Raw genomic sequence first — 22,612 nt, forward strand, 5'->3', positions numbered from 1 at the left:
CCGTGATACAGTCGATAGAAAGCGCTCAGTGCTGCTATCTCACGACGCAATTGTAAAGGTTCAAGGGTGTTTGTGACCTTTACGTCGCCAATAATGCGTACGGCACGTCGCTGCAACCGGTCCAAGGCCTCAAGTAGGTACTTAGCGGAGCCATCCCAAAGGTGCGAGCAATATTCCACGCAAGACCGTACCTGTGTTTTGTACAGCAGGCACAGTTGTTGTGGCGTGAAAAAGCGCCGCACCTTGTTCAGAACTCCGAGTTTCCGTGAAGCTGTTTTTATAACAGCCTCGATGTAATCCCTTGGACTAAGGTCGCAGCGAACGTCAATCCCCAGCATGGCGATTTTGCTTTGCATCACCAGCGGAGTACCACAGAGGGAGGGAAGAGGGGAAAATGTTGACTTTTTCGCCGTGAGAGCGCATACCTGTGTTTTCTTGGCATTAAACTCAACAAGATTATCAGAGCCCCATTTGGCGATGAGCTCTAACGTCCTATCGAGTTCAATGACAAGATTCTCCCGCCTCTCCTCAGTTTCCGCCCGCCCAGCCACTGCGCGTCCGTGGTATCCACCATGCACTGTACTATCATCTGCATAGCAATGTATGTTCCCAAGGGAGAGCATATCATTGATATGCAAAAGAAAGAGTGTGGGAGATAGCACAGATCCCTGGGGGACCCCAGCATTCACTACATAGAATTGTGAAGCGCAACCATCTACTAAAACACGAAGGCTACGCTCGTGTAGGAAGCTGGCAATCCAGGTGCATAGCTGAGCAGGCAGACCATATGCCGGTAGCTTGGAGAGAAGACTTCTGTGCCAGACCCTGTCGAAAGCCTTGGAGATATCGAGGCTGACAGCCAACGATTCTCCATGCTTGTCGATAGCTTCACCCCAGAGGTGTGTTACGTACGCTAGAAGATCACCTGTGGACCGTTTTGGTCGAAAACCGTACTGACGATCATTAATTAGACAGTGATCTTCTAGGTAATGGATCAGTTGGTTGTTTAAAATCCGTTCCATCACCTTACAAAGTACTGAGGTGATAGCTATTGGCCGATAATTTGCCGGGTCAGACCGATCCCCTTTTTTGGGAACCGCTTGCACATTAGCTCTTCTCCAAGCCTCCGGCACACTTCCCGAAGAGAGAGAAAGTTGGAACAGGCGCGTTAACACAGGAGATAGCTCCGCTGCGCACTTCTTCAGCACTATGGCTGGTATTCCATCGGGACCGCTAGCTTTCCGTACATCAAGTGATTGCAGCTCCGCACGCACATCACGTTGCCTGATTTTAATGTCAGGCATCGTATGGCCACATGCAGGTATTGTAGGTGGCAGTGCACTACAATCATCGATGACGGAATTGTCGGCAAAGAGTTTAGCCAGGAGATCAGCTTGCTCTTGCGGACTGTGAGCTAGCGATCCGTCCGGATTTCTGAGCGGTGGCAGCGAAGGTTGGCAGAAATTGTTTTGCACAGACTTGGTCAGACGCCAGAAGCTACGGGAGCCCCTAGGATGCGAAACAAGGTCATGACCAATCTGTACAATGCGCTGTGCATCCGCTCTCGTGTATGCCTTTCTACTGTTCATAAATATGAATACTTAGATCTGTAGTACTTAGGTTATCAACGCGCTGTCAAGGCCGGGTGCAAGCCATACGCGTGTTTAACGAGCGCGTTGAATATGTAGAGTTTATTTTACAGTTTCCGATACGATATCGGTTTCCGGTATACCGATTTTTGCAGCCCTTACTTACACCTCCGTGTCTCGTTTATCGGGTAATATTTTTGAATGCGGCGTGTGTATGGGTTCCATATTATTACACTGTATATTTTCATTTTTCAAATTAAGGTTTTGCTTTGAAAGCAATTTTCAGTTCATGAATTTTCAAATACTAATAATACTACTAAACTTTTTTTTTATTTTGCTGGAAAAATGCCCACCGACTAAAAAACCAGAGCGGTACCCTCACCGTCTCTTCGGGGTTCGTCACGGGATCGCTTGTGCATACTACCGTGACGCCAAGATATATCTTTGTCTGGGATTGATAAGAAAATATACGTTAATTTTCAATTATTATTATCGTTATATGCTTGTATGACCTATAATAAAGTCCATTATAGTTCAAGCAATTTAAAAAGCTTTGTACACTCATTGGGATTCTATTTCTCAATACATATGAGCACCTATAAAATCGTTCGACATAAGTAGTTTTTTGTCGATATAGGGCAGATTTATCGCTTGTCATGTATGTGAGATTTAAATATTCTATTGTGTTCATTGTTAAGCAGTTATTAAAAATCTATATAGCTCATCGTAGGGATTACGTCATAGATTACGGTTACAACCGACACTTATTTGTTAGTATATACGTCATATTTTTTTTTAATTTGTTTTTCTTTAAATATTATATTTATTTTATGTCATTTAGATATTGAATTATACATTATTTTCTACATTTAAGTGTAAATGTTATCCATTATTCCCGCGTTGAAAATTATTATTATTATTTTATTTATTTGATAAAAAATAATGACGGGCCGGTTTGTTTGGTTGGTAGATACTTGCGTTTCACGCCGAAGGTTGTGGGTTTGATTCCCTCCCAGGACAGACATTTGTGTGCATGAACATGTCTGTTTGTCTTTAGTCTGGGTGTAATTATCTATCTAAGTATGTATTTACAAAAGAAAGGTAGTATATCATTTGTCTGGTTTCCATAGTACAAGGTCTGCTAGTTTGGGATCAGATGGCCATGTGTGAATAATGTCCCAGGATATTATATAGATTTTACCGAACAACAAGAGTTATTATATTTACTTCGTATTTGTTAATTGAAACAACAATAAATAATTACTAGATATAATAAATTGTGTAATATTGCCAATTAAGAAAATGAGTAATATTATGTTTGATCGTATAATTACTATGTCTTTATTATTTAAAGCTAATTAATTACTTTAATTAATTAAAACAATAATAAAAATAATAATAATAACAAATAAAAAAAATATCGAAATTATTCATTTGATAAACAGGTGATCTTTATATAAGTAATTGAATAAAATTTTATAATACTATTAAACTAATTTATATATTTTTCTATTAAAACTCTAATTAATAAATAACTTATATTAAAATACTCTTTATATTAAAAGAAACGTACCGTAAATAATAGGAAAACACTTTTTTTAATATAAACTGAAACGTATACTTGTGTAGGTGTCTCTCTGTGATTTTAATTTGTACTACACTAATTTGTGTATTTTACCGAGACCAAAAGTAGTCTGTATGATATTTATCAAAATATATCGTATGCGTAAGTGGTCGCGTGGCCTCCGATCCGTGACGAGGGTACGTCGTAGGGGTTTTAGTGGGTAAAAATGATTTCACTTGTGTCTATAAAGGTACTAGTATGTACTTAGTTGGTAATTGATGGCTTCGAGTGCCCACTAACTCTCGCTTGGATCGCTTGATGCGATAATGGTTTTATTATAACTATATATATAATATGACGAAAAACTTGAATGCTATTAATGCGAAGTTATAGTCTTCTGTATATAGATTACGTATATGAAGGAATTCTACGACGCAGTCACTCGTTTCGACACACTCGTTTGCTAATTAAACGCAGGTACGACGATCGTAATTGCGACTTCTGTTCAATTAATCGTTCGTGGGTCGGGTCATGAGGTGCATGAGGTCAATCATGGGTAGAGTTTAATTTACGTATTACGGTTTACACTTTACGGAAAAATATTATCATTTATCGTGGAGTGGATGTAATTAAACTTACATATATATCTTATTTATTTTAGATGCAAATATGGCGTATATGACGTAATAGTTTTGTTTTGAAATGTCAATATTGGAATAAATTTTGGTGTAACGGAAATCACTTGTGTCGATATTATGTAAAAATATTCATTCGTTTCGATAACATTAATATTTGGTTCTAAATATATAAAGATGAATACAATTATTTTACAATTTATCAAAAAAATGTTTTAGTATATTTGATATATTTATGCCAGCGTTGGTCACACAAATTGCCCGTTTTCTTTATTTGTGAACATATGTTAATGTCTTATTAAAAATAACTTATTTAAATGTGAAGACGTAAATGTGCCAAGTTTCTTGTTATTAAGTCTGCTTGATTCTATAACAAACAGTTTTTTTCTTTTAATATTATGATGTGAAGTCCTCCTAACCGATTTCTGCCAACTACGCAGGACGATACAGAGCAAAACCATTTAAGCAAACTCAGATCGCACTCTATATTCTCATAAAACGTCAGGCATAAGACCTTTGGCTTTACTTGCTTTCCGAGGTACGGGAATGTAAACACCAAATTTCAAACTCCGTGGTGTTCCTAAGACCCCTTTTTTTGGTACGACCCGGAGCTGAATCGAAAACCTTGGGGTCTGAAACCTTACAGGATAAGGCACTAGTCAAACGTGGTGGTTATTAAATAATAATATTAATAATGTCCTCCAGACCAATTTCAGCCACGGCGGCCAATCTCAAGAGAGATTAACCAACTGTGCTGGAAATATTATAGTGCACAAATGTGTGCTCAAACACAGGTGCACTCCCTATTCCCTAACTCTCATAATCCGATGGGTCGACACCGACATCCGACACGACCGGAAAGAGTTCAGGCGCAGGACCAACGGCTTTACGTGCTTTCCGAGGGTCGGGAGTTATTAGATATAAGTAGTAAGTAATAAAGAAAACGATAAATTTACAGAAAATAGGTATTATTATTACGTAAGATTATTATTGTGTATTTATTTTCCACGTTGGCAATTAACGCAGATATCAATTTTACGTCATCTATTTGAAGTACATTATACAGAATGTCTAAGACACCGGGCTTTATCTTTAGGCAGAGAGTCATCATTCACTGGTATTGTTTTTTATCCAAAACAAGGTCCTATTATTGTTTGTATTGGTAATAGGTTATTTTTCATAATAAATTCTTTTTTTTAAATAATACAACTTTTCTTTGTTAAATAGACAAAATGTTAGGCAAGTGTTATGGCCTTCTCTTATTAGCTTAGTCACAAACTGCACAACACTTTATTTTTCACTACTGCACTTTACTTCGAGGACGTTAGGTTTTGAATTATAATTAAAGACAATTAGTAATTTTGTATTACAATTGTTTATTTGCCAGCACACCTGTCACGGTCGGTATCTAGCAAACGAATGCTGGTTTTCCGACTTTTATTATAAGTTCAATTTCGAGTCAAAATAAAATTCATATTATTAATTAAAATAAATATTTTAATCTAAACGGAAATAATCAATTGAGATACTAAAATATTTGTAGAATATAGTTTTGTGAGTTATTAAAATATTGTATATTTCGGCTTTATTAAAACAATGAAATATCTAAAGTCGGTAACACAAGTATACATAAATAATCTTCGTTTATTCTATATTTTCGTTCCTCAAAAACAGTTGAAAGCTTTTGTAATACGATAAATCTTCTTATAAAACTAAAACAAATAAAAATAACATTTCCCAATCGTTACATCCTATATAGAAATATGTTTTATTCAATTTATTGAATGTATAATTAATGTGCAATAACATTATATATGTATACAAAACATTTGATTATGTTATGTAATTGCGATTTATATTATATAATAAAATAAATAGTTTTATAAATAATAATAAAATAAATTGTTACGTACGTGCTCGTTTCCCTGGCTCACTCAAACCGGAAACCAAGAATACTAATTATTGCTGCTTGACGGTAGATTTTCTGATGAGTGGGTGGTGCTTACTCAGACGGGCTTGCGTAAAGCTTTATCACCATGTAACAATATATGTGCGTATATATAGTTATCAAAAATATAATTGTTCTTAGTTATTTTCAAAATTACATATAATTTTGTGTTATATACATTATTAATTATGAAAGTAGCTCTGTCTTTCTGTTACGCTTTCACGGCCAAACCACTGAATCGATTTTGATGAAATTTGAACCTCAAGAAGCAAGCTTGAAACTCAAAGACAGGTATAGGTTACTTTTATCTTACACCAACCTAACCTAGTTAATATAAATCGCAGAACATACAAACAAAATTAAAGTTATTTATGCACTAGCTTATAGTAAGAGATTCACGTTCCATTCGGACGCGCGGTTGTAATCAGCAAGTCAGTCAAGATGTGCTCAGCTCTTCAACTCATAGTAAAACCATGATTAATGTTAAATATAATAGGGCCTCATTAATTGAGGTCGTCGTAGGTCGGTCCCCTACGAGCAAAGCAAGTGGGCGTATATTATACGATTGCATGCTTCCAACTATGACTAATGAACTAAATGTTGTTTATTAGTCTATAAATATCAAATATTTTGTGGCTTCAACTCACGTGGCATTTTCCGTGGATCAATTTTATTATGAATAGAGAGGAAAATGCGATTACGGCGAATGAAATCAAAGCCAAGACGCAAATACTAACATATATGCACTTTATAGTTATATAATTATTACTGTAATATTGGTACGCACTTAGCACGTGTACAATATTCAATTTTTGTATAAAGTATATATATAAAGTAGATTGACTTCGTCTATATAAATTGTATAATCTGTTCAACACGTGAGAAAATAGGTCGCTATGTTTAATATGAAAGTTACTGTCAATCGGATTATGAAAGTTATATATAGGATTCGGTTTTGTATGAAAAAGACAAACAAATTAACCTTCCTCTTCATTATGCTTTTTATTATTATAACAATATTAAGTTGCTATAATTCTATTTTTACCTCGATAACGTATATCACGTCTAGGTATTACACACGTCAAAACACTCGATAGTACAATGATTATTATTTAATTTATATTTAAGTTTTTTTTTTTAAGTAATCATTACATATGTACAAAGTACTCTGCCGCATTCGTCTGTGTTGTGTGTCTGAACGCTGTAAACTCAAAAACTATCGAACGGATTTTCATACAGTTTTTTACTAATAGACGGAGTGATTCATGAGGAATATTTAAGTGTATAATTCAGTATTGTTTTATGAGAATTGGCTGAATTTAAATGTTGAAGACGTAGGGAAAAACCATGCCGACTGGGAGCTTTACCCACGTATGCCGCGTAAACCATTAGTTTTATGCGCTTCGATAAAAACGTTTTATGTAGACCATTATTCTGGTAAGCAGTTCTTTAATAATATTTAAATACCACATGACCAATATCGGTCATTATTCATAACCGAAACAAGCCAACTGCGCAGAAGATATGACTACTTAGGGTTATGATCAAACACAAGTGCAATCTATTCAATTCAATGCGATCGAAGAGTGATCAGGCGCAGCGCCAAAAGCTTTACGTGCTTTTCGAGAAGTATAATTGCAACAAAATAATATATTTTTACTGCACCGATCAGGAATCGTACTTCGCGGATAAGCAGACTGATAAATAGCCACTAGAAGAATGAGGCATATTAATATGATTACAATTAAAACATGCCATGATTTTAAAGATTTTTTTCAAATATATTTAAAAGTTAACTGACTCTATATCTACATTAAATATATTTTTGTTATAAATATTATTATAAATTATTATCTGAAATTGAAGTATCAGCAATTACATGCGTTTAGTATGAGAAGGTGTGAATAAAATAGGTGTGTAGTTAAATAATATTTTTTTATCGAATAATATATATCAATTAACACCAGCAATATATTTATAACAAAAAAATATGTAATCATTAATTGGTAAACTGGTAGTTGTATGCTGAAATTTGTTAAAAGCGAACACCTTCCGAGCCAGTTGGCGTAGTTGGTGGATGCTTTCCTTTCACGCCAAAGGTTGTGGGTTCAATACCCACCCAGGACAGATATTTGTGTGCATGAACATGTCTGTTTTTCCTGAGTCTGGATGTAATTATCTATATAAGTATGTATTTACAAAAAAAAAATAGTATATGTAATATATCAGTTGTATGGTTTCCATAGTACAAGCTCTGTACAAGCTTAATTTGGGATGGGATGGCCGTGTGTGAAAAATGTCCCAGGATATTTTTATAATATTATTATTACCTTGTCAAAGGAAGGATGAATTGACTTTCCGGAGATGCGAAGTTGGTGTTACAAGTTATTCATTACCCCTCATGTTTGTAACTATTTCTATGGAAATAATCAATATTATTGTAAATACATAATATTGTTTTGAAAATATCGTCTTGTAACGCATGCTAGATGTCAGCTAGTTTGTAATAAATGTAAATGTAATCAATACATCTTACTGTAACTTCTCAGTATGGATGAGTAGGATTTACAACGGACCTTGATTTAAATATTTGACTAATACATATATTTATTCGCGTGTTTGAATTTAAAAAAAAAGAACCGCATAGATGTTTCTAATATTAATAGTAATAAATAATTGCATTATTACATTTGTTTATGATCTATTTAAAGTTTAAAGGTATATTTGATGTATTCGCAAATGTGTACTACAGACGTCATTCACGTTTAGACAAAACCAGGAAGTAACTCAAATCATCTTAGCATTACTTTACTTGGCATACCCGTGTTCTTTGATAAATAAAAAAAAAAAAAAAAACGGTGTCGGTAACGCGATTATTTAGGTTTGATGTGTAGAAAATCGCTGACGTCAGCGTTCATAGTCGGTCACCTTCAGCCCTGACTATGAAAAAGATTATCTTTTCTGCAACCGAGCAAATCTCTTTATTGCTGATTCAATACAACACGTATTTATTAAATTAAAACTATAACAATCCTATATAAGATGTGAACAATTGTATTGTTTCCGAAAATAATAATTGATAGATAGTTTATACATTATTACTAGTTTTAGGCTGTTCATTGAAAATGATTTAAATAGTAGGGAAGTTTTATATTGTGTATTGTAAATTCCTTAATATAAAATTTAATACAATCGTGATAACTTATTTGATTATGTCAGATATTGGATAACTAAGATCACTGTATAAATAAATAATTAAGTACGTTTATATATATATATTCATAAGGAAATAATATTTATTAAAGTACTAGTTTTTGTCTGCTGCATCGCTTGCGGGTGATAGGAGCGGTGGTGTGTGAAAAATGTTTTAATTAATTACTTTAGTTGTCATCAAAATTGGATACAACAACAACAACAATTTGTGTCATTGTTTGTGACTTCCGAGCAGCTGAAAGCACAGAATCACCGACTATTTCAGTGAAAAATGTTTATGATTATGGATCAATATTTTTAACGAATATATTTATTTACAACTATTTCTATTCATAGCCAGGGCAAACACTAGAAAAGGAACATGGCGCGCCCGCGATGCCGTCGCCTAACGTGAAGTTTGGTTGGATAAAGGGCGTACTTATGAGATGCCTCCTCAATATTTGGGGTGTTATGCTCTTCTTGCGACTGTCCTGGGTTGTCGGACAAGCTGGAATAGGTAAGTCATTATTTATTTATTAAAATTATTTGAACAACAGTGCACATATTCTAGACATCTAGACATATTCGTTGAAGGTTAACGAGTGACGTGATATCGTACAGTCCGTCAAATATTTTATATATTTTCATTTAATTATTACTTATGTGCTTGATTATTCTCTGAACGTTTAAAAATACAATAAAATGAGAACAGATCAAAGTAGAGACGTCTCGAATAGAAAATAAAATTGTCATTGTTCCCAATAATCATTAGCGAATGACAATGGTTAGCCATTCCTAAGGTGACATTTACCGCTACAGACATTTTTATCTTCAAGTATTTCAAGTACCTATGTGTCAATTACCAAAAAAAGTATCATTCTCATAGTTTTGGTGGTCATCAAACATTAGTTTTTTGTATTTCTATGTTCCGATTTTAATGATGACTTAACCAGAGAAATTATAAGCATAAGCGACATGACATCGGTAGACCACAAAAAAGACCCGTTGAGTTTCTTTCGTCGGTTCTTCTCAGTTTTGTTTTCCGAACCGGTGGTAATTTTTTAATTTGATAATCAATAATCATCAAGCAACGAACACTTATGGAAGAAATATTTTTTACAAATGCAAATTAGTTGAGCTTGGTTCAATAACTCATCTGTCTTACTATTAAGATCGTTTTCGCTGCAGTTGGTTACAAAAACGTATCTTCGTCGCTTAGTGCTTTTAAATTTGAATCGCTTGAATAGAAAGATGTTAACATAAAATATAAATTTCACTTCAATAATATATAAAATAAATAATAAGATGAAAGCATTTTTGTAATTATTTTTGTTGGCAGCGCAGGCATCGCTTTTAATTGTGACAACATCCGTCGTGACAACTATCACAGCGCTGTCAATGTCCGCCATAAGTACTAATGGCGTCATCAAAGGAGGTAAATAATAAAGCTTTCGTTATTATTATTCTAATAATCTTAACTTGTTAATTGCATTATAATAGTGCGATGAAATCACGATACAGAATGAATTATTTGCTGGTCATAAAAAATTTAAAAAATCTAAAGAAACAATAAAAATGTAATTAGCGATCCAAAATAATTTCCTTTTTGTGCTAAAATAAAAGCAAAGAATAATAAGTTTGACCAACTTTACAAAACACATTTTACCTAAACAAACTTTATCCATATTTCTCAATCAGGTGGTACATACTATATGATATCGAGATCTCTTGGGCCGGAGTTTGGAGGTTCAATAGGCCTCATCTTCTCGATGGCGAACGCCGTAGCTTGCGCGATGTACGTCGTAGGCTTCGGAGAATCACTCATCACGCTCATACCAGAGTCAGCGTACATGGTCAGCAAGAGTTGGGTATGAGAAATGCTATATGCTATATTTTTTTGAATATATTGATATTTATAAATCATTGATAAATGTAATGTTATACATTATAGTATTGTTTTAAGAAAAGTATTCCTATTCTAATCGAAGGAGGAGTAAAAATAAACAAACTTTATATTTATATATTCCATGCGATTTGTCAATAGCTCTGCTATTTTACGTACTACAAACAGTTCTTGATATCTTTATTTCACTTATCTGGTTGTATCCATTTTAAAGTTACTTTCAAAGTTCCGAAGACAACTTCGTTTTTAAAAACAAAACTTTTTCCCGAATCCATATTAATCGATCAATGATAACGCATTAGTTCAATATCAAAGTCGTATATTTGTCATTTTTCCTCCTGTGGTTGGAATAGGATTATTTACTAAATTATGGTACGAGTTTTAATTTTAATTTGCTTACAGGACCAAGCAATCTATGGTTGCATAACCATAGTACTACTGACCGGTATCGTAATAGTGGGGATGGAGTGGGAAGCGAAAGCTCAGATAGTACTGCTGGTGATCTTACTGGCTGCTATCGCAGACTTCTGCATCGGCACCATCATCGGCCCCAAGTCGGATATTGAGGTCGCACAGGGCTTTGTTGGGTATAATAGTGAGTGATTATAATTGTTTCAAATATTTTTTAATATATATAAAATACAGTAACGACCTGTTAATGTCCCACTGCTGGGCTAAGGGAAAGGATCCCTACTGAGAGCTGCTCCAATGAGGGTTGGTAGAATACACGTGTGGCATAATTTCAATGAAATTAGACAAATACATGTTTTCTCACGATGTTTTCCTTCACCGTACGCACGAGATGAATTATATATACAAATTAAGCACATGAAAATTCAGTGGTGCTTGTCCGGGTTTGAACCCACGATCATTGGTTAAGATTCACGTGTTCTAACCACTAGGCCATCTCGGCTATTGACTATCAACGGACAGCTAATATGCGGTATCTTTAAGTAATGTCGAACATTAAAAGGAACAAAATATGTTTAGGTTTCGAAGTTATTGAACTTCAATCTACAACATAATCAATATTCGAGTTTTCAATGATTCTTTTAAATGAAATGAAGTGAATTTGAATGAAGAATAAAGGTGACTTCGAATTAAAATAGAATTCAAGATCATAGATATAATATTTTCATCAATAATCAAGTACTGGAAAGGAATATTCATATATCACAATTAAATTCGTGGCTAACTAGAGAAAAAATAAAATTAATATTATAGTGGCAGTCCAGTATTATATAAAGTTAATATTTTAGTGGCAACATAGTTATCATAAATTCCGAAGATTTTCTTATATCGTGTGCAGTTTATGTTGTTAAAAAAATCTGTTTTGTTTGACAGTGACGATTCTTAAACGTAATCTCGGACCCGACTACAGATCCTTTGAGGGCGTCGAACACAATTTCTTTTCCGTATTTTCAATATTCTTCCCCGCCGCGACTGGCATATTGGCTGGCGCGAACATATCTGGAGATTTGAAGGTATGACTTAATAATAATAATAATATCCTGGGACATTTTTCACACACGGCCATCTGATCCCAAATTAAGCTTGTACAGAGCTTGTACTATGGAAACCAGACAACTGATATACTACATATACTACTTTTCTTTTGTAAATACACACTTATATAGATAATTACACCCAGACTCAGGAAAAACAGACATGTTCATGCACACAAATATCTGTCCTGGGTGGGTGTCGAACCCACAACCTTCGGCGTGAAAGGAAAGCATCTACCAACTACGCCAACTGGCTCGGAAGGTGTTCGCTTTTAACAAATTTCAGCATACAACTACCAGTTTACCAATTAATGATTACATATTTTTTCAATTACAAATTTTAATCACGCCAACCGGCCCGTCAGACGCTTCGAAGAACTTGTGTCGCTATTTTCATTTAATAGTAAGATTACGTGTACATTTACTTATGTTGTATGTAAAGTTTAATGAGCAGTACTGAAAATATATCTGCAGGACTGTTTAAAATATTCGTCAAAATACGTTTCCCAAAAATTATAAAACTCTCAAAAGGCCACACTAAAACTCACAGTTCGACATAAAATATAACAAACTTCTTTTCAAGGATCCTCAAAAATCGATTCCAAAAGGAACTCTTCTTGCGATTCTTCTGACTACGATATCGTATTTATTAATCGCTCTCCTCGCTGGATGGACTGTGTTAAGAGATGCTTCGGGTGACTTAGCGGATGTGGCCGGATGGACCATGGACCAGTGCAAAGCCAACGGCACCTGTGGCTATGGGTTGCACAACAGCAACGACGTAAGATTTCTGAAAATATTTTTCAGGACTGACATGTCTAGAAACTTCCTTAGCTCTTGATAGGTAAACGCCAAATAAAATCAAGAACACAATTATGCTACTTTTAACCATCGATGCGCCCCCGGCCTTATCTTGGCTATCTATATCATATCACTTGTTGATAATTTTAACCAATTCGATCGTGGACCAGTCGGCTAATTAAACGGTTTTTTGAAACTGCTGACCGAGGCGACCACTTTCAAAGCTAGCTTTGCAAATAATAAGACTTAAAAAAGTTTTCAATATACCTAGTAAATACTTGGAAAAGTTCTAATATAAGCAGAAAAATAAAATTATTTGTCCGTAAAATTACATTTAATTTAATATTTGAGTAGGATAAATTTTGTGAATCTTGCAGGTAATTCGCCTCGTGTCGGGTTTTGGTCCTCTGATATATGGCGGCTGTTTTGCTGCTACACTTTCTTCAGCATTGGCTTCCTTAGTGTCAGCACCAAAAGTGTTTCAGGTATGACATAAGTTACTTATTTATTATTTAACGACGCCCAACTGTCAATAGCGATATCCAACTTGATGAGTAAAGACCAAATTTGTAGGAATAGAAGGACTTCTCCAAATCAGATTACTCGTTTTGGGTGATAATTGAATTTAAAGTGTGGGTTCCATGTGATAATCATTCAGTAATAATACATTTAATTCCCAGGCTCTATGTCAAGACAAATTATACCCATGTTTGGACTTCTTCGCTAAAGGCTACGGACCAAACAACGAGCCCGTCCGCGGCTACGCGCTTACTTTCGTCATAGCTGTCAGCTTTATACTTATGGGTAAATTTCGATTACGAATGGAGTTTAATTTATGTAAAAATGTATGACGATATATTTCTTGGATATGATTTGTATTGTTATGTATTTGTCACGGATGGTTTCAGGTGGACTGAACCAGATAGCGCCACTAATCTCCAACTTCTTCCTGGCTGCGTACGCGCTCATCAACTTCGCCACCTTCCACGCGAGCCTCGCCCGCCCCGTTGGTTGGAGACCTACTTTCAGAGTACGTCATGTGACATATTCCTAACTGCCAATATGTACCCACTTATCGGTTCTTTTACTGGGGTACCAGTGAGGAGGTCGAGTGAGTGACGGGGGCGTGTGACGTTTCGCTTGCAGCTGTACAACATGTGGCTGTCGCTGCTGGGCGCGCTGGTGTGCGTGGCGATAATGTTCGTGGTGTCGTGGGCCACGGCGCTGCTGACGCTGGCCGGCCTGCTGGCGCTCTACCTGCTCGTGTCGTACCGCGGGCCCGGTGCGTGGCGCGCGCGACCTTATATGTTACATTTTATATTTTTTCACTTTGATGAGGCAAACATTTGTTTCCAACCCGTAGCGTTGCATAATGTTGACGTAGTTAGAATTTAATTACTAAATTAATTGATTTTATAATATCATTTACGTCCCTTTTGCTGGCCGTGTTCGCAGCAAATTAACATAATCGGTTTGTATGTAGATGTGAACTGGGGCTCGACGACACAGGCGCAGACGTACAAGTCTGCGCTAGCTGGCGTGCAGCAACTCAACAGGGTTACCGAGCATGTCAAGAACTATAGGTATTATGTCATATATAGTAAAATTATAAAAAAAATGAAGTGAAATGTTCTAATTTTGAAAAATGAAATATTTATGAATTAATTTAATAAAATACTCCTTATTTTCTGTAACGAGGAACAAAGAAAATCGTAGATTACATTAATAATTGCATTACTTTAAAATAATGTATAAAACGTATCGATTACTGATCTGACATGTTTCAGGCCACAGATACTAGTGCTGACTGGTTTTCCCGCCGAGAGACCGATGCTGACCGATTTCGCTTACCTCCTCACCAAGGGCCTATCTCTCATGCTATGTGGACATATTATGCAGGTCAGTTAAGTATAATACGTATACGATCGTGACATTCGCGTTTAAAATAACTTGACTGATAAAAATATATTGGCTTTTATCGATAAAAGAATGTATAATGTAATATATTGATTTGATCGTTTCCTTCATACTAATAATAATGTGTGTGCGTGCGTGTGTGCGTGTGCAGCGCGCGCCCAGCCACCGCACGCGCGAGGCGCTGTCGAGCCGCGCGGCGCAGTGGCTGTGCCGGCGCCGCGTCAAGGCCTTCTACTCGCTCGTGGACGACGCCAGCTTCAAGGACGGCGCCAGCGCTCTCATACAGGTGCCTCCCACTACTTCACTTCACTCTAAAGCTCCGATGGGACGGCAATCCGACCCGACCGAAGATAGATCAGGTCTAACGTTAACTACGTTCTCTGAACTGACTCCCAAATAATATTTTAGAAATTTTAAATAGAAAACTCAATAATTTTCATTGGCCTTCGGAGCTGCAGCCGTATTATGCTAACCTCTAGACAAACTAAACAGTATTAAATATGTTTAGTTCAAGGAAAAGCATCGTATTGTGACTGGTTCGCTGTTGATATTGTACGTATATTGAACGCTCTATTATCCACAGGCGAGCGGCGTCGGTAAATTGAAGCCTAACATTCTGATGATGGGGTTCAAGGAGGACTGGAGAACGTGTGATCGGTCGGAGCTGGCGGACTACGTGGAGGTAATGCAGTAAGTACAACCATCATACATCTTTCAATCGGCTACGAGTGCTAAAGCTTGTGTACATAGTTACACGACGTTACAGTTGTACCGTCATGTGTTGTAAATTTTTAACTTTGTAACTATTATTTAGCTAATTCTTATTATGATGTTCTCGATCCAAAATTATGTATATAATTATTATAACCCAATTATTGCAACCCGAATGTGTCGCATACAACACGTCTCCGACACACTACGACACACTTCTCATTAAGAGCCCAATAGTCTAGATATAGAATAGAGCCCAAAACTCTCGGGCTTCTAGTTAGCTACAAGTAATATTCAAACCCACAGCAAGGCGCTGGACGTGCACATGGCGCTGGCGCTGCTGCGCGTGGAGGGCGGGCTGTACTGCGGCGACGCGCTGGACGACGACCTGCACGCCTGCCTGCGTGCGGGCGCGCCCGGGCCGGCTGGTGCGTGCACTCTTGTGTTACGTTACGATAGATCGCCTTAAGATAGAGGCTTGTTTATTTTTTTACGATTAACTATAAAACAATTAATCTTACTTTTATAATAAATACAACTAAAACTTTCAATTTATTCGAACATTTATTATCGTTCGAAATTTTAAAGAAAACATGTTAAACATTAAAACTTCTAGATAAATAATTTTGTTTTGTAGGTTCAATGGGTGATAGTATCAAAATGTCGAAATCTACGGAGAGCTTGAACTCACAGTCTAGGGGTAAGATTCTGCACATGTATTATATATGAAAAAAAATTCACCTCAATCGGTCATCATAATCATTTGCCTCCCCTATTTGGACCCAGCCCGTAGCGTTTCTAGTCCTGGATAAAATAGGTGTATCTTCCGGCCGTCTATCTGCCGTAAACTTTTTTTTGGAAATATTTAAGCTGGTTTTCACCACCAGGCGCATCTTTCAAGAACTTAAGTTGTATAAAACTGCCCGAACCGCCAAATATATAAGTAGTGAATATGATATTTATTGGAAAAATTTGAAATAGAGCTTACTTACTTTTCCAATAAGTACCTAAATTTATTACAATAATAACATATAAGCTTAATTTTTAATTATAAATCTCTCCTAGTAGTTATCGAACATCAGACCTAACGATTTCCGTTTAATGTTTTTCAGATAGCAGTATGTCGGACGTGTCCATCATGTCCGGTGAGCTGACAGGCGTGTCTCCGGACCCCGGAGCCGTGAGGACGCGTAAGAATAAGGCGAGGTAATATTTTTGACGACATCGTTTTCTATTTCTATATTATATATTGTAACCTGCCACGTTAGTCTAATGGCTAGATATCGCTAGTATATTAAAAAATACTGAGCTTTTTTTTTAGAAATTCTGAGTAGCGAAAATAACCTGGATATCAATGCACATACAACGCGGTGAAAATAGAAAGAGATAATCTCAAGATAAGTGTAAGATTATTTAGTCGTGTTGATAGAATACGCGAATCAGTCTAACTGTAGATTGCGGGTTCGAATCCGGGGGAGAAGCGTTAAATTGATTTGTTAATCAGTCTCGATAAGTGGTCCTCGCAGGCGGCTGGGCGAGGCGGTGCGGCGGCTGGGCGCGGCGCGCGCGCGGCGGGCGTCGTCGCTCACGTCGGTGGAGCGGTTCACGCGCCGCCGCGCCGGCACCGTCGACGTGTGGTGGCTGTACGACGACGGCGGTGGGTACCACTCGCACGGCCAGGGGGAGGGGGGAAACACGCTAGGGGACACTCGCTGTTTTAGGGACATTTAATATAATGTATTATACCATAGCATGTAACAGATAATGGAAGGAGTTACCTTTTTTATACTACCCTGTATTTTTGATATTTTTCTTTATAATTATGTATTTATTTTTTATTGAGGAGGATTGTTTAATGATGACCGTGTTCTTGAATACAAACAAATATTTGTGGCAGGTCTGACGCTGCTGCTGCCGTACATCCTGTCGACGCGTCGCGCGTGGTCGTCATGTCCGCTGCGAGTGTTCACGCTGGCCAACCGACACACTGAGCTCGAGATCGAGGAGCGGAAGTGAGTCGTCGTTGATTCTTTAAACATTTATAATTTACACAAAATTATTATTTGTTGTAACGTAATGAAATATACAAAAATAATCCCAATTCTTACTTTTTAATTACGGTGGATGAAATTGCTTTTCACAAAAAGGCCGTACGAGTCTAAATATTGCGATAATTATTGCTGTACTTTGTACGCGCGTGGTGTATAAGAAAAGAATGTCTACTCATTCAAATTATTACTCGTACAATGTTTTTAAACAATCTTGAAGCAGAATGTAAAAAAATATTTCAGTATGGCATCTCTACTGTCGAAGTTCCGCATAGATTATTCAGCTTTGAAGATGATATCGGACGTCACAAAGAAACCAAAAGATTCCACGTTAGCGTATTTCGAGGACTTGATCGCCCCCTTCCGGGCGTCGGATGACACAAATGACAATAGTAAGTAAACCAGCGGTAACGAATGTGGCATATTCGACTTGGCTTGTGTTTGTCGGACTTTAATGGATGTTCGCCTATCTGCCGTGAAAGTGGGACGCTTACCACGTGACTTTTTTTATAGAATAGAAAGGCGGACGAGCATATGGGTCACCTGATGGTAAGTGGTCACCAACGCCCTTAGACATTGGTATTGTAAGAAATGTCAACCATCGCTTACATAGCCAATGCGCCACCAACCTTGGGAACTAAGATTTTATGTCCCTTGTAGCTGTAATTACACTGGCTCACTCTGGTGGTAGAATACCTGATGAATAGGTGGTACCTACCCGGAGTCTAGTCTACTTGGGTCCCCTTCACCACACGGGTCGCTTAGGCCTCAAGTTACAGTATTGATGGATGCGCTTTATATAACATACATATTTAATCATCTCTTGACCTACCATTCCCGACGGATATCCGATCCTATCTGGCAGAAAGCACGAGGCACAGCTTGTGGTAGTAGGTAGTAATAGTGACCCTCGTGCCGGCAGTGAGCATCACGGAGGCGGACGTGTTGGCGGCGCGCACGCGCACGCACCGCTACCTGCGCGTGCGCGAGCTGATCGGCGAGCACTCGGCCAGCGCGCGCCTGGTGTGCGTGACGCAGCCCATGCCGCGGCGCCGCGGCCTGCCGCCCGCGCTGTACGCGGCCTGGCTGTCCGCGCTGGCCACGGCCGCGCCGCGCGTGCTGCTCGTGCGCGGAAACCACGCCGCCGTGCTCACCTTCTACTCGTAGTCGTGCCCGACCGGAGCGCTAGGGGTGGGGCCTAGTTATCTTATTATTATTTTTATTAATATTAAACGGAAACTCCAATGACACCTATTTATTTACATTGCGTGAATAAATATTAGATATATTATAAATCAGTAAATAAAAGTAAACTAAACGACATTTTACGAAATAAGATGGATTAAATAAACTATAGTCGTCTAATTATCACTTTTGAAAAAACAAATTAAACGTGACCCTACAATAAGTATTTAAACTATAAAAATGAAGAAGTCAGCACCGACCGCGATCGTATTGATGCTGATACGCGAATAATTAAAAATATTTTACTTAAATGGCAACATTGATACACATCTAAAAAAATCAAGATGGAATAAAAACATTATATTATTAATAGTATTAACACTTATATATTATTAATATTCACTTCGCGCGATGGTCAAGATAGTGATTTACTTATTTTAAAATAATAAACACAACACTTACTAATTTGTACTAAATGTTTGTATAACAGCATTAAATTTTACACAAGTTACCAGTGACAATTAAAAATAGACAGTAGATATAGAAATGTATATATTTGTATGTTGAAATCAACTTTTTACAGTATGATATAATAAACATGTGACCCTGTTAGATTTATTTTATATAAATTATATATAACCATGTAGTCAAATGCAAAAGTGTGTTTATGAAAATGGAAACGAGACAGTTAAAAATGATTAACATTATTGACCATAATTAAACCTTTTATAACATTCTATAAGTCGATTACGACGTAATATTACTTGTATATAATGATAGTTCGATTATATATGAGTAATACTTTCTTTCATTTTTGACACAATAGTTAGCAACATATATGTATATTTAGTAACAAACTTTGTATGTAATGTACATTACTTGTAATGTTCCTTTATTATTAATTTATTGTTATAATAGTGATGTAATGTATAATAATTTATGTTTTCCCTCAATAATTCACTTTTGCGTGACTGAGCCGACATTCCGTTAGCCTGAAAGTACAAATTAATATGTATGCTGTATATTGGACACGCTATATACATTCATCACGCTATTGTCATCTTTATGTGAAATGAATAAGATTGACAATTTGATGTATTTTTTAAGATTCTTCCTAGCTGTTTTCCTTTATGAGGTGTTTTAAAGTTGGTGCCTAGAGTAAAGAAAGACTTAAATGAAATTTGATAAAATACTTTCGGATTAGCTGAGTATATAAAATTACTAAATGTTTGAATCTTTTGAAAATTTTCAACATATTGCTATTGCAATTTTTAAGAATTTGACTAAGTCTACACTTTTATATGAATCGTTACATATTTTTGCTATATAATATATATTATATATGTAGTTTTCAATTTTGATAGACATAATTTGTTGGAATATTTTTTGTGTCGATTATATCATAGCGTTACAAATATTTTCGAACTATGAACAGCGAATAGGCTAGAAGTAGAATTATTTTCTATAATAATAGTAAAACTAAACACGTATTGTTCTTTTTTAATCACTAATTTTTAATATTGCTTGGATGTCATTTCTATTTAAATGATAAATCGTACTTCCAAGTTATCAATTTTGTTTATTTTTTTATTATAGAAGGTATTCCATTTCTACACCTTCTATTACGTAATGTCTTGAGGAGTTATTTCTGTTATAGGAAAGTTTCGTATTTATATTATTTACGCATATAATGGTAAATAATGTATTTTTATTTCATACAATATTTAGATGTTCGCATATTTTATTTGGACCATATCGAGTTATAATTGTATAGTGTAATCATGATGCAATTCAAAATCGTTCAATAATTCGCTCAGCATTGTATTGATATAAAAAGTATTCCATTTTTGTGGTGTTCGATAATAAGAATTGGAAATGTTTGTGTGTGTGTGAATGTGTGACTTATTATTTTGGTTTAATTAATTTTTATTCACAAAAGCATTACTCATATCGTAAGAAAAAAAAAGTTTCTATAGATTTAACGTATTTTAATTTCAGTGGTATTTTAAATTAACCGTTATTTTTGTGAAAGTTTTAGTATCATTTATTAACGACGAATGAATACGTTAGTCTATGGATGCTTTATGAAATTTTAGCACTATTGTTGTCCATTTAAATGTTAACCAATTAAATTACATACTACTGACATAGTGTGAAATGTTTAACATTTTAATAGTGTGTAATGTCGCTGATTAATTAAGTAGTTAGATTTAATCAATTATTAATTAACATTAATTTATTTCAAATCATACAAAAAATAGTAGACTAATTCAAAGCCTTATAAAAAACAGACTTAATAAAAGCAATATTGTTAACTAAGTGTATAATTATTAGTAAATAATATGGTTTCGTAATTGCTAAAAATCTCTGAACTCTTTGACAATGACCAGTCGCTTGGTCGCACATGTGTAGTCGTAACTTTACAATGGATTCCAATGTAGCAGTTTCTGTTTCGGCTCTTCGGTACATTATTTGGATGATACTTTTGAATATTTTTAATAATAAAAATGTAGAACTTCGATAGCAATAGATCTGAATTTGTCGCTTAATTATCTAAATTTTATGTTTTTGGGGGTAGAATCTAAAGGACGAATTCTCGGACTTTTCAGTGACGTAACTAGTATTACCCATTTTATATTTATATATACAGAAATATTACTGTGTTACAATCATGCATATGAACATTAGTCATTTATCTTAATTTTGATTTGAAAAATTTATATAAGAATAATTTTATAACTTCAAATGTACCTTATAGTAAAACGATTTTTCGTTCTAAGGTCTGATTTCAAATTGAAAGAGTTTAAAGTAAAAACGTGTTTTCGTCGATGTATTATTTTAAAAAAATATGCTGTTTCATAAAACACCATTTGTGATTGTACTGTTTACCATTATCGTACCTGATGCACCCAATGACATTAATTAAGTAGTTAGTTATCTAATTTTGTTTAATCTTCTAATTTATTTATTAATAACGTTTTTAGTGAAAATGTACTAAACAGTTTTTTGATCGATTGTACTTTTGTACATTTAAAATGATGAATAAATAGTAAAATAAAATGTGTTCGATTTTATTTATAGGGTATTCCCCGCCACAAAGCTGATTGCTTTGACAGATACTCCTAATAAAAAATGCCCGCACTCGACTATTACGAGACTCATGTGCTTTGATACTTTACTGCACGGTATATATGATATATGATCATAGCAAGTTACATTACTTATTGATAGTGCTTTGTGCAAGCTTTTCTTGGTCGATCCACTCACTCATAACTTATTCTACCGCCACAGAGCAAAGTGAATAAACCAGTACAGTAATTACAGGCACAAGGAATGATCATTTTGTTCTCAAGGTTAGCGCCCCATTGGCTACAACGCCAATGGTTAATATTACTTACGGTGACAATGTATATGGGTGGTGTGACCATTACCATCAGGAGGCCCATTTTCCCGCCCGTCTGCCTTTTTAATAAAAAAAGGTGATGAAATTTTTCTACATGTCATTTGATGTATTAAGTATTGAAAATAATTAATATACGATAACTACTGAAAAGTTTATAAATTAATGAAAATGACGCTTTTTGCAAATGAAATAACCGAACAGTTATGGTTTC

At 35.7% G+C, this 22,612-nt stretch overlaps 1 protein-coding gene across 3 annotated transcripts in view; it reads left to right on the forward strand.

Annotated features, from left to right (window-relative positions):
• Positions 1–22,058, forward strand: part of LOC126773329 (bumetanide-sensitive sodium-(potassium)-chloride cotransporter) — a 40,535-nt gene extending 18,477 nt beyond the window's left edge. For 2 of the 3 annotated variants that reach the window (XM_050494177.1, XM_050494175.1), the window contains exons 5-25: positions 9,286–9,445; positions 10,268–10,363; positions 10,627–10,796; positions 11,234–11,426; positions 12,176–12,315; positions 12,920–13,117; positions 13,515–13,622; positions 13,818–13,941; positions 14,046–14,167; positions 14,284–14,419; positions 14,621–14,720; positions 14,925–15,036; positions 15,206–15,340; positions 15,638–15,744; positions 16,072–16,193; positions 16,403–16,465; positions 16,878–16,971; positions 17,280–17,422; positions 17,663–17,777; positions 18,057–18,205; positions 18,736–22,058. In XM_050494177.1, coding sequence (XP_050350134.1) covers positions 9,286–9,445; positions 10,268–10,363; positions 10,627–10,796; positions 11,234–11,426; positions 12,176–12,315; positions 12,920–13,117; positions 13,515–13,622; positions 13,818–13,941; positions 14,046–14,167; positions 14,284–14,419; positions 14,621–14,720; positions 14,925–15,036; positions 15,206–15,340; positions 15,638–15,744; positions 16,072–16,193; positions 16,403–16,465; positions 16,878–16,971; positions 17,280–17,422; positions 17,663–17,777; positions 18,057–18,205; positions 18,736–18,980 — 2,832 coding nt within the window. In that variant the 3' untranslated portion in view covers positions 18,981–22,058. The remainder of the gene's footprint in view (positions 1–9,285; positions 9,446–10,267; positions 10,364–10,626; positions 10,797–11,233; positions 11,427–12,175; positions 12,316–12,919; positions 13,118–13,514; positions 13,623–13,817; positions 13,942–14,045; positions 14,168–14,283; positions 14,420–14,620; positions 14,721–14,924; positions 15,037–15,205; positions 15,341–15,637; positions 15,745–16,071; positions 16,194–16,402; positions 16,466–16,877; positions 16,972–17,279; positions 17,423–17,662; positions 17,778–18,056; positions 18,206–18,735) is intronic. The other variant, XM_050494176.1, reaches the window with a different exon arrangement.
• The last annotated feature ends 554 nt before the right edge of the window (positions 22,059–22,612 follow it).

Source organism: Nymphalis io, chromosome 14 (genome assembly GCF_905147045.1).
Source record: "Nymphalis io chromosome 14, ilAglIoxx1.1, whole genome shotgun sequence".
NCBI classification, from domain to species: Eukaryota; Metazoa; Arthropoda; class Insecta; order Lepidoptera; family Nymphalidae; genus Nymphalis; species Nymphalis io.